Raw genomic sequence first — 12193 nt, forward strand, 5'->3', positions numbered from 1 at the left:
TTTTTTCAAAGTTTCTAATTAATTATTAGAGAATAAAATACAAATTCAAAATAGATTTTTAACGGGTGATTTGTCTAGAAATAAAATTAGTTTTAAATTATTTTTAATTTTTTCTTCACTGCCCCGCCAACCAATTCAGGGCGGGTTTTTTTGCCCCATTCGAGGCCAAGCCCGTCGGGGCGTGGAGAATTTTTGTGCCATCCCTTGTCCCCAATTTATTATTTATTTCTTATCTTGTGTATATTTTTTGATAAATTTAGTTATTTGATTCAATTTTATAATAAAATTTGTGTAGCAACTTTTATGTTGCTTTTATTTAAGCTTACCGAATGGGGGTATACATGGACTAGAAAACTAGAAAATGAATAGCAATATAGCATATTAGAAATAATGCACATTTCAGCATTTTGCGCTCTGCCTCAGCTTGAGAGGCAAGAAAGACAACATGTAGCACCGCTATACCATAGACAAACTGTATTAGACTCCTGCGAATCTTATCTCAAGTTACAGTTTTCACTCAAGGTTCCTTTAAAGAAAAAAAGGTAGAAAACGAGAAAAATTGTCACGGTTCTTCCACTCACGGTATTATAGGCTCTGATCGTCTTCTCTTGGGCTCGTTTTTGCCCAGTTGCAAGCAAAATTGAATGTCTTCATCAGAAGCATTCCTCAATATAGAGAGATTGCCAGACATCAGTCTTTCTTGTTGATCATCTCGATGAATTATGGATTCCCCATTAAAGCTTGGTATGAACTGATGTTCAACATTTGGACCTGGGTTTACCCCTTCTTCCAAATCAAATGTTGTTTCCACTGGCGATGAGTTTATATCCGGACCACCTGCACCATCTTCCAAGGGGATATGTTGTATATGAAGACCCAATGGCTCGGATACATCCTTTGGAAGCATTACGTCTGGAGGTGAGGAGTCCCCAGTGTTAGAGCCAACTACCGTCATGGAAGCAGTTCTCTGTTCTTGAACTGCAACTATAACAATTCCACAAATATAAATACAATCAAGATGCTCTCTGTATCCATTATGACAATTTTATCTGGAATTGTACTACAGCAAGATGCTGTGTAAAGTGAATGTTTGGTATACAGTTTCAGACCAATAATAGACATGATTTAGCTTCTTTTTCTTTCTTAATATTGTGAATTTTACAGTCTAATTGCTTCGCATATCATAAAAGCACAAGCCAAACACGTAGATGCAAAATAAAATCTCACAATTCGGGCAAAAGATATCCAAGGATCTACATTAATCTACATACCTTTCAGAGCTTCATTTGTGGTGATCAGATCGAGTTCAAGGAAATTGAGTAGCCGCCCAAGATCAACTCCACTGGTCCAGTTCTCTGGAGGCTGGCCAACTTTTAATTTAAGCCGGCCCCTATTTGCAGTCCCACCCCAGATTATCCCAACTGGACGTGGCTTTTCTCCATTTTCACCCGTCAAAACGATAAGACTTCCACTATCTCCTTCAAGGTCAAAAGTTTGTTTGTTCTTGCCGACAACAAGAAAATCAGTCAAGAAGCATACCCCTTTTTCATCATTGTACTCGAGAGCATATGCCAATACAGTTCCTGTGGTCAAACCAGAACTTCTTCCAACTTTCATTACTTGCTTTCCAATGAGATTGTCAATTGGAGATTGCAAGTCAATAATTTTAACATTTCCAATCTCTCCTATCCCTTTGGCGGATGTAGTTACAGCAGTCATGTCAAAATCATCAGTGAAAGGGATAAAGGCACCATCTGCTCTCACAAAGGTCTCTGCAAGTGAAAAGAAATATTACGATATTGCAGTCACTCCATCAACAAAACATTTAGCTAATTAGGCTCTCAACTGGTAAGGACATGTATCGGGGAAGACATTAGAGAGGGAGAAACGAGGCAAAATGGTAAAAAACAACATTTTATTATCTATATTGTCGAATATTGGATTAACACATATAGGAAATGCTGCATCTAGTTCAACAATTCACCAAGAGAATGCCGAAATCTGGCACTACCTACTTCTTGATCATAAACCCAAATATACTGAAAACAACCGACCTGGATTTATGCCAGCAAATATTCCATACCAGAGGTCATCTCTGATGAATGAAGTTGCTCTTTCAACTGCACCAAGATAAACACCAGGACCAAGTGTTGGCGGTAAAGGATGAAACATCTTTTGATTCGGATAATCTAAATCAACAGCAACATGTCGATTTGTCAGGAAACCAACTTGTCTATTGCCCGTTTGGCTCCTCACGATAGCACCCAAGGTCCCGTAATTTTCTTGGTTTGCAACCTGACATTTGCAGGTAGAATGCAGTGATACTGTAAAGAATTATCTGGTGGAAGGTAATAAGTAATTCCTAAAAAATTCCTAAAAGAAATGCTTGGGTGTGATCATTTGTTTATAGTATGATCATGCTATGGCCACTTTACAATAATGTGTCTTTGCCAATTTAAAAAGAAAACCTACTTTAATTGCCTTCTTAGTAGATACTGTAAAGAGGTTAAATTTTCTGGGTAAAATGAGTTCTAGAGTGGACAGTTTGAAGATGACCATAAATGTGCACAGATTTGCTAATGCAGTCAGAGGAAGATGACTCTGAACATATGCAGATTCAAGATCGGGGTCCTTTCTGGATAAAAGCAACGCGAAGCATATTCTAACATAATATATGAATCCTACAGCCCAAATGTTGCAATGAAAAAATTTCAGGCAAGTAGTTCGATCAGCAAAATTCCCCATTTCCCAGTGGCAAGTACTCATTTCTGTTCCACGTGCGAAATCGACATGCGGTTCATTTGAAATGTAAATATAAGAAAATGACTCCAGATATTGGATTCCGATGTCCTAACATATTCCTACGTCCTAACACATTCAAATTAGAGAGACTTTTTCTGACACATCATATTTTGGCACAGATCTGACCAAGGATATTGAAAAGCGTATAGATTATATTTTGAACTCTTATCAATTTGAGAGAAGTGCAGATGAATTCGAAAATTGTAAAATATACAAAGGCCATATTTGGATGAAAATTTTTGCCGACGAGATATTGCGGAGTTATGGTTTAACTCGGACAAGAAGAACCCCATGTATCGAACTAAGAGAAGCACATCATAAACTAGCAGCATCGTAGAAGTGGAAGGTTGTGACACATTTTCAGAATACCTGAGAACCTGAACCAATAAATAGATCACTCCCACGGAGGTCATCAACAATCTCAGTGTATAATTGTTCCTTGGGCGCTGGCTCTGGAGCACCAAAATATGAAAATTCCACTACATCCACATCACACCACACCCCTCCTGGTCCCTGAAGATGTACATGGCATTTCAACTTTAAAGCAGAATACAGGAAGAATCAGAACTCAGACAGAAAAAAATATTTGAAAGTTAAACGTGACATACCCCCTCATGGGTGGGGGCACTTACAGTTAGTGTCTGGCATGTATATCTATGACATGGATAAGACAAGTGTATTATCAAAAAATAAGAGAATAGGATAGAGAGTAAACAAGGGAGACAATATTTCAGAATTAACCCTCCGTTACTCGAGCTGTTTTACCAGAAAGGAATAAAAACTTTGTAGAAATGGAGGACAGATATTGGAAACCATGAGCATCTCAGTTGTTAGTTGTTACCTCCAAAGCAGTTGGTAGGCATTGCATTGGACTAAGCCACTGCCTGTGGACTTTCCGTGATACAAACACCAGTATTGCTGGTGTATTCGTCAAAACGCCACGTCGAATTCGGAAACCAATTGCTGTGCCAAGACTGTAACAACGCAAGATCTTGCTGTGAAATGCTCTAATAGTCATGAGCTCAAGCAATGTATTGGCACGCAGACCTTCTGGAAATTGGCCATCAAGTGACTCAAGTAAAACCCCTTTCTGTAGGTTAGCAAAGTAATTTGCCCTCTCTTCAGCATTATCTTTTATTCGACAAGGCCATGAAAAGTATGCAGCACTGTTCTCACCATGTTGTCCAGCAGAAGCATGGGGTTGAAGTGATGGTGGACTAATTGAAGGCAGACAAGAGTGACTGCAAAAGTATTTTTCAAGGTCCATAGCTGATTCCTCAGATTGTGTTGAGCCCAAGCAATGAGTTCTCGAATTCAATTTTGCTTGATCCATCAAGTAGTTGCTGTAGAGATACTTAATATCAACTATCAACTTCCTGCATGACATGAAACCCCAAAGGTTTCCTCAAAAACACCATATCCAGTTAGTTTTCTTTCTGACATAATCACCTGTGATATTTGGTGCAGAAGTAAAATATGAGCAGAACTATTAGCATATTCTTGTAAATACTAACAAGCAGCTCACATGTTTTCTACATTAGCAAAGCAGCACATATTTTTGCAGTGAATGTCTCTAAAAGTTCAGATAGAGAATACTTGATACATGTTTGATCCCCCATTATATCCAAAATGTATTTTTATCTCTCTCTTCTTTTCCACCACACATTCTCCAATAAAATACTATTACACACAAGTCCATAACTTTTACTTATTTTTCAACCACACATTCTCCATCAATCTACAATTCCAAAATGCATTTTTAGCCAAAAAAGGGACTCAAACTTACAATTAGTATTACAATAGCAATATACTATTTAAATAAACTTCAAAATGCAAAAGGAGTCGTACGACCATTGAGCATTAAAGTGAAGTGTGCACATGTTGAGTATCTCACCAAACCCAAAATTAGTGAAAGAGTTAAGTAAGCTATATCACTTGCAACAGAAAAATGAGAAAAAAAAATGAAAATAGCTCCATGCGCTATCTTAAACAGAGGGTGAAACACAAAACAGTAGCATAAGCACCATTGTCTTATGGTATCCAACTGTATTCTGCTTTAGCATTGGCCTTGACCTAGCGTAACAATTTCAACCAGCAGAAAACTCAATCATGAAAACCCTACTCAGCAAATCAAACAATAAGCTCCAAAGTATTGCTACAGGAATCAATATCATTTCAAATCAGAAACTCTGATGCGCTCTTAACAAGAAAAAAAAGTAATGTCAGCTTAAATGATATAAGTAAAGAATTTATAAAAAGATAATTAAGATGGAACTGATGCATATAATATATCACATTAAACCGTGTGAATACCTTTACTACTAATATGCCACAGTCAGGTAGGTACCACATTTATCTTTTCAATTAAAGATGAAAAGAAGTGATCTTGCAAAAGAATGTGAAACTCGAATATGTGGCATTACCCCAAACCACAACCTAAACACCCAAAAAAAAAAGAAAGAAAGAAAGAAATCTACAAACAAATACTTGCACAGAGCTTGGTAGACCCCAGAAAACAAATATATTCCTGTAATCATATAAATATTAGTACAATTTGGAGAATAGTGCTGCTTATGTCTTAATGAATGAAATATAAAACACGACCCACTTATCAAAATCATTCTCTAAACAATAGCAGAAGTGATGTAGTTGAAGAAAGATATAATTTTTATATGAAATCAAGTTTCAGTCTATTAACAGTTCTACAAAATAAGATATCAAAAATTAAATAAATATATGTACTATTAAAGGATGATTACTAGCTAAACAGTTCCCACAAGAAAAAAATAAAATCAAAAAGTGAAAATAAAAATAGTAGTTTCAAAATCAAGAGCTTACCTCACAAGCACCTGGCAAAATCGGTGAAGTCCTGGAGTATATAAAAAACCCAACTCATTTGTGGCCTATGCCTAGCAGGAGTTCACATCGTAATTCCATATAAATGAGGAAAGCAAAAGATTTTATGATTATTTTTGCTTTTTCAGGAGTGCTTTTTAAGTGGGGGTGTATTCGAGGAGTGGGGGTAGAGAAGAGAGAACTCAGAGTTGTCTCCAGTCCCCTTCCTCCAATTATTTGCAGTTCCTAAATGAGCAAAAATATTGACAACGCTTTTGCTTGGAAGCATTTGCGATTTTGTTTTGCTCATGAAGCTAATCATTAAAGTTAAACATTACAGGCCACATAAAATAATTAATGTTATAGAGGGTGTTTGGGATCCATTTTTATGTAAAAATGCATTTTGAAATCGTAAATTGATAGGAAATATGTGGTTGAAAAATAAGGATAAATTTTTGATTGACGTGTAATATTATTTTAATGAAGAATGTGTGATTGAAAAGAAAAGAGAAAAAAATGCATTTTGAAAAAAATTGGTACAAAATGGGGCCATAACACTTTTGCTTACGACAATGTTTAGTAAGCATGTTGGTTATTAAAACTAGTTGATTAGCCGTATAATTATAACTAGCATAATCTATCATGCCCACAAATTTTTTTTTTATTTTTTTATTTTTTATTTTTTTTGAATTACTGAGAAGGGATTCTATGGACGGAAATTTTATATTATTAATTTTAAATTTAGATTTATCTTCATAGGATTGCAAGTGACTATATTTAATTAATCATTAATTAAAAAAAGGATTCACAATTGTTATAAGTTCATCCTACTCTGTATCTATTTTTATTAAAAATTTTAAGAATTAGTATTTTCGTCCATATCACGTTCTAATTTTATCATTATTAAAAATTCATTCATTTTAAAATTATACATCCACACTATTTTTTTTATATCTTCCGCATCATAATTCCTTCAATCCTTTCATATATCTATCTACACCATTTTTTATATATTTAAACATCAACACTATTTTTATACATCTACCACATCGTAGTTCCTTTATGATCCTTTCATATTTTCAATCATTGCCATTAATATGCGAACGCACCGTCAAATTTCTTTACTTCTTTTAATAATCCTAGCAAATTAGCAACTATTGTCTTGAATTTAAGAAAATCAAGAAAAAAAAATGATGATCCCAGTAAAAAACTCGAATTCTTATTTTGATAAACCTATCAGAAAAGATATTCATCGATGTTTTCAAATTAAGAACTCAAGAAAAGAAAAGATAATCCAACAGAAAACTCAAATAGTTCTAAATGAAATTTCTTAGTGATGCTACTTGAACTCAAAAGGCACATTATCAAATAAACAAAATTAACAGTTCTTCACATACTAAATTCGTCAAACCCACAATAAAAGGTATTTTTACTTTTTAAAACTATTCTTCACATATTTCTATATTTGTATGCATTTGCTCAAATGATATTTCCTCTACTGTTGTCTTGACTTTAGTTAAAGAAGAATTTAATGAAAATAAATATTAGTGATAAATTTAGATTGAAAAATAAACAGTGTGTCACCTAAGCAGTGTGTGACATGAGACACTACAATAGGTGCTAAAAAATAATGATTAATTTAAAATTAATTACATTACCTATTGTAGTGTGTCATGTTACACGGTGGTTAGTATAAATTAAGCACCGATACTTAAGAAATCAAATTCGTGTATATAAAAAATAGTGCTAGTCATGGTGAGGACTACATGTAGTTATTATATGTGACATACACATGAAAATTTGTTATTTGATGTATTAATATAATAGTTTTTTATTGCCTCGTGTATCAACTATTAAATTGTCACATATGACGACTACTTGTAGAATTGCTCTTGAGAAAATTAAGTCTATTTTTGTATAATATACATTATTCTGCATGATAGAATAGTTTTGATAAGAAACATTTTCAACATAAATTTGTGCTATCTAGTGGATGACAGATATTGTAACATAAAATAAAGAATATTACTATCTGATGAATGAATTTTGTTGCACATAAATACCCATTTTTATCTTTCTTTGCGCTCATCCTTAAATAGCATTTGTATAATGAGCACTCAAATCATCATAAATAACCCTGAAGCTTATACAGCATCCATGGAGGCTAAAATATCACATGTGGAAGGCCATAAATATAACTGAACCGAACCAAGCACACACCATCTGGAATGGCCGAACTATTGAAGAACAGAAAGCACCCAAAGTCTCATTATGTGGTGTACAAATTTATTTTGATGAGCTGCCTCGTTTTTCAATATGTTTAGATTTCTTAAATATGACATTTTAAAATCATTAAATCGTTGTACATTGGCAAATAGATCATACGATGACCATCAGTTTCTTTATACTCGAAAGAGTTATGTACGTTTCTTACTAGATACATGAAGACGATGTGTAAGTCATTTGTTGATTATCTACCATTACATGCAAATATATTAAAGTGGAGTACGTTTTTGGCTATTATTTTGATTCAATGCCGATTTTAAAAAGACATATTTTAGAAATCTAAACACATGTAAAATGAGTTTAGATCCATGAAATAGATTGGTACACCACAGGCTGAGACTCCATATGCTATGTATGTTGTTCAATAAGAAAGTGCAAATCGTAAGTGCAGGATCACGTTCAAATAATGAAGTGAATTTTTTGAGTCCAAGTTGTTGATCCCTCGAGTAATGTTTACTCTTAATTATACAACTTTAATCAATTTAATTTTAACAATAAAAACGAACATACGGTAAAATTATGATTTTGAAAAATAAGAAAAATAACTAAAATTCTACAAAATAAGAAAATAAAAACACTCAAAAATTTCATAGGAAAATGTAGTTGGGATTTATGGTTTCTCTTAATCGTCGCCTAATTAATTTTTTCACAAACCAATTAACAAATTACTCATTTATGTTATCAAGACTCGATTTTTCAAGTTTAGCTAATTATATCTTTCGAGGGAAATTAATCCTAATTTATTAGTTTAACCAACTATATTTCTATGTCGATTAAAAACAAATCGCAAATGCTTGGACCATGTAAAGATACTAATTAATGACATGATTATGGTTAGTAGACAGTATACTGCCAATGCCAAGATATCCAATTCCTAGATGGTAGATTCCAACTGGATGGACGTAAACCTTATCTATTTTCACTTGCATTCAACTTAAACAAGGAATAAAATATTCATTCTCGACAACTTCTACAGTATTAGAGAAAATGAGATATGTTTGTTCGTGAGATACCCGCAAGCGTACGAGATCCATGATAAGTAATAGATTTAGTGAGTTAGAGTATCGTCCCACGAGAAATAAAATTTAATTGAGTGTACTAGTCCTTAATTAGATTCAAAGTGAACAAATTAAAAGTGATTTTTGTGATTTTTAATTACTTTAATTTAATTTACGAAAACGTATAAAATGCGAATTTAAAATGTATATGGGAAGGGTGTATTGGATTACGAATCCACCTATTATTATCTATTCCAATTCTCGACTACGTAGCTAATTTTGCTCTTGCATTCTTGACAATCGATAATTCTATTGTAATTAATCTTCTTTTCCAAGACAAGTTAAATCTATTATATTCATGACCCGATCCTATTTCTAGTTCGAATTCATATGAATAGAACGCATTCAATTTCGTAATTATTTTAAAAATTGCATACGTGATAAATCTTATTCCTAAAATTTATTGTACGTATGTTAATCATGCAATGTTCTAAACCTATTGTGAACCTCCCAGTACTACAACAAGGAACTATATATTTAATTGGTGATCATGCAATCAAATAATAAAATTAAGCATGCAAGATTAATCAACAATTGCAAGAATTTAACTAAACCACGTGTCTTGAATTAAAAATAAGTAATAACGGGTTTCATTTTCATCCAATACATAAGAAAAATTAGCCTAGCATAATGTTAAAATTAAACACATAAAATTGAAAAGACATCACCGAGAAATTGGCGAAACATGATTAATTCCACAAATTTGCTCGACTTTTGTGCATGCGTATTGATTTCTTCAAGGCAGTCATCCCCTTGTACGTGTGTCTAATTCCCAGTTGGTGTGTATGTATGTAATTCCAACCAAAACTCTCCTCCTGCCCAATTGTCGTTTATTGATGCGTGTGTATATATATAAAAATCAACCCACTTCTTCCTTGATTTCTTTTTGTCGGCTACCAACAATTGTATGTGATTCTATTTATAAGTAAGTTCCCAGCAGCAGGCCAGCCTTCTGCTTTCTTCTCTGGCAGCCGATGTTTGACTCCCAAAAAGAATTCCAATTGTTTTACAATTCTCACCCAATTGGCAGCCAGCTTTTTCTCCTCTTCCAGCCATCTCTTCCTATGGTTTCTCTCTCTCTCTCTCTCTTCTCTCTTCTCTCTTTTTATTATTATTTATTATTATTATTTTTATCTGTGTATCCCTCAATAATCCTCCCAGGTTGCCATTTTTCCTCTTCTCTCCATTTTTTTTTTCCCTGGCGGCCAATTCGTATGTATATATATCTTTGTATCAATCCCCCATGCTGCCCTTTTTTTTTGCCCAACTAAATATCCATTCAGTATTCAATTTGGTGACAACTAAAAGCCCACATTTAAGCCCAATTAGTTGGAATTTATCTTTCAAGGGCTCAATCCATTATAAGTAATGCAACTTAGTCCTTTTCTTCATTATTCCACAACCTTTGATCCTCCAACTTTTATTCAAGTGAGTTTTGGTCCAAAACTTCTATTTAATCGTCAATCTATCATTTTCTTTTCCAATTGCTTCAAAACGGGCGGAACACTGAAACAAACACAAATTAATATAAACTAAATAAAATTTAGTAATTTGACGAAGTAAAAGTTTAATAATACGGTCTAAATAAGTGCACAAATTGCACTTATCATAGGGATCTTCAAATGAAAGACTTTTTTTTTTTTTTTCACCCTTGGATAATTCCAATGGAAATTCTCAAAAGTAAACAAAAAGTTCCATTTGTTCATATCTGAAACTATGAACAGCTCAAATGCCAAGAAGTTTGCCCTCCTTGAACAAAGATAATGAGAATCTGCTGTCTTGTAATGTCAATGATTGTAGGGTGTGTTTGATAGCACACCATTTTTCCTGGAGAATGGAAATTCAATATTATTTTCTAATTTTTTTAGTGTTTGATAGGTGAAATTTTCCATAAAAAATGAGTTCCACCTTTCTTGGCCATAACAGCATTTTCCATCAAATCCTTGAATTCCAATTCCCACCAAAATGGTGAGAATTGGAATTCTCGGTTAATGTAGCATTTTTTTAATTTTATTTTCCTTTTTTTTGACAATGGAAATAAATTCTAAGAATTATTGTGAAAAAATTTTTCCCTTTAACTGACAATTTCCATAGAAAACAAAGTCAAACGAACACCAAAAGTAGATGATTTTTTGAATTATTATTATTATTATTTTGTTGGCAATGGAAACAAATTTCATACCCAATACCAGTAAATTCTATCCCTTTAATTGACAATTATCATGTAAAATAAAGCCAAACGAACAAAAAAAACACTTTTATTTCAACATGTAAAAAATTATACCAATAAAACATAATAATTTACAATTCCCAGGAAAACAATTTTTAGGCAATTCAATTCCATGGAATTCGTTTTCAATCGATTTCAATATCATTTTTACAATCAAACGGACCCTTAAGTTTTAAATCAAAATAATTATTAATTTCAGGATTATTTGTTCTTGTTGAAACTGCTTCATATATAGGAATGTAATCATGCGCACTGTGTCTGCTCGAATGAATTTTTTTATTATTGTGATTTTTTATTGTATTCCTAGGTAATTACATCCGCTTAATTAAGACTTATTTAAATTCTCGTGGCGATTAATGAGTTGACTTAGTTAAACATGATTGTTTGAATTCGAGAGAGGTAAATTGATTTAATTAGTGAATTCGACCGAGTACAATTTTAGGAATTGAACTAGAAAGGTCGGATTAAAGATGATAACTAAACAGAAATCATAAGTCCCAATGCTTCAATCATCGTATTTGAGCATTTAATTGAAGTTATCCACAATTCAAAGAAAACGCTTTCGTTTAATTTCTTTTACTTTTTCTAGATAATATCATTTTAAATCAAAAACTTAGCCCTAAATTCTGTTCTCATCAAATAAGGGGTGAGATTATTTAAATTGATATTTGAATAAAATAATTTCAATGTAATGATAATCTAGATTGTGTTAGGTCAATTTCACTAGTTTAATTGACACCTATACTTGCAATTTATAACACGAGCTCATAAATGAAAAGATAATAATGACAAGCACGATAAGTATATCAAGTGAGAAAGTCCCCGATAAACCCCTCTTCTTAACAAAACTCAATAATTAGAAATTTTTCGAGAGAGATTCAGTATTTTTAACAGTAAAGATCACCGTGTTTGCTTGAATGTTTTTTTATTAATGTGATTTTTTACTATATTCCTAGGTTATTAAATATGCTTAATTAAGACT

The 12193-nt window shown here is 32.9% G+C and overlaps 1 protein-coding gene across 4 annotated transcripts; it reads right to left on the reverse strand.

Moving 5' to 3' along the window:
- Positions 1-362: 362 nt before the first annotated feature.
- On the reverse strand, positions 363-5834 carry LOC111390988. Of its 4 annotated transcripts, none has more exons than XM_023016122.1 (6): positions 5641-5834; positions 3644-4206; positions 3172-3315; positions 2055-2295; positions 1272-1772; positions 380-984 (listed from the first exon to the last, which is right to left on the reverse strand). In XM_023016122.1, the coding sequence occupies exons 2-6, from the start codon at positions 4187-4189 to the stop codon at positions 578-580; spliced, it is 1839 nt and encodes a 612-aa protein (XP_022871890.1). In that variant the 5' UTR covers positions 4190-4206; positions 5641-5834; the 3' UTR covers positions 380-577. The 4 variants fall into 4 exon arrangements, with proteins under 4 accessions (XP_022871891.1, XP_022871890.1, XP_022871889.1 ...); XM_023016121.1 differs by having other exon boundaries at positions 3644-4251; XM_023016124.1 differs by having other exon boundaries at positions 3644-4178; positions 5641-5833.
- Between the last annotated feature and the right edge of the window lie 6359 nt (positions 5835-12193).

The sequence above is a fragment of the Olea europaea genome, unplaced genomic scaffold, assembly GCF_002742605.1.
Source record: "Olea europaea var. sylvestris unplaced genomic scaffold, O_europaea_v1 scaffold737, whole genome shotgun sequence".
Classification (NCBI taxonomy): domain Eukaryota; kingdom Viridiplantae; phylum Streptophyta; class Magnoliopsida; order Lamiales; family Oleaceae; genus Olea; species Olea europaea.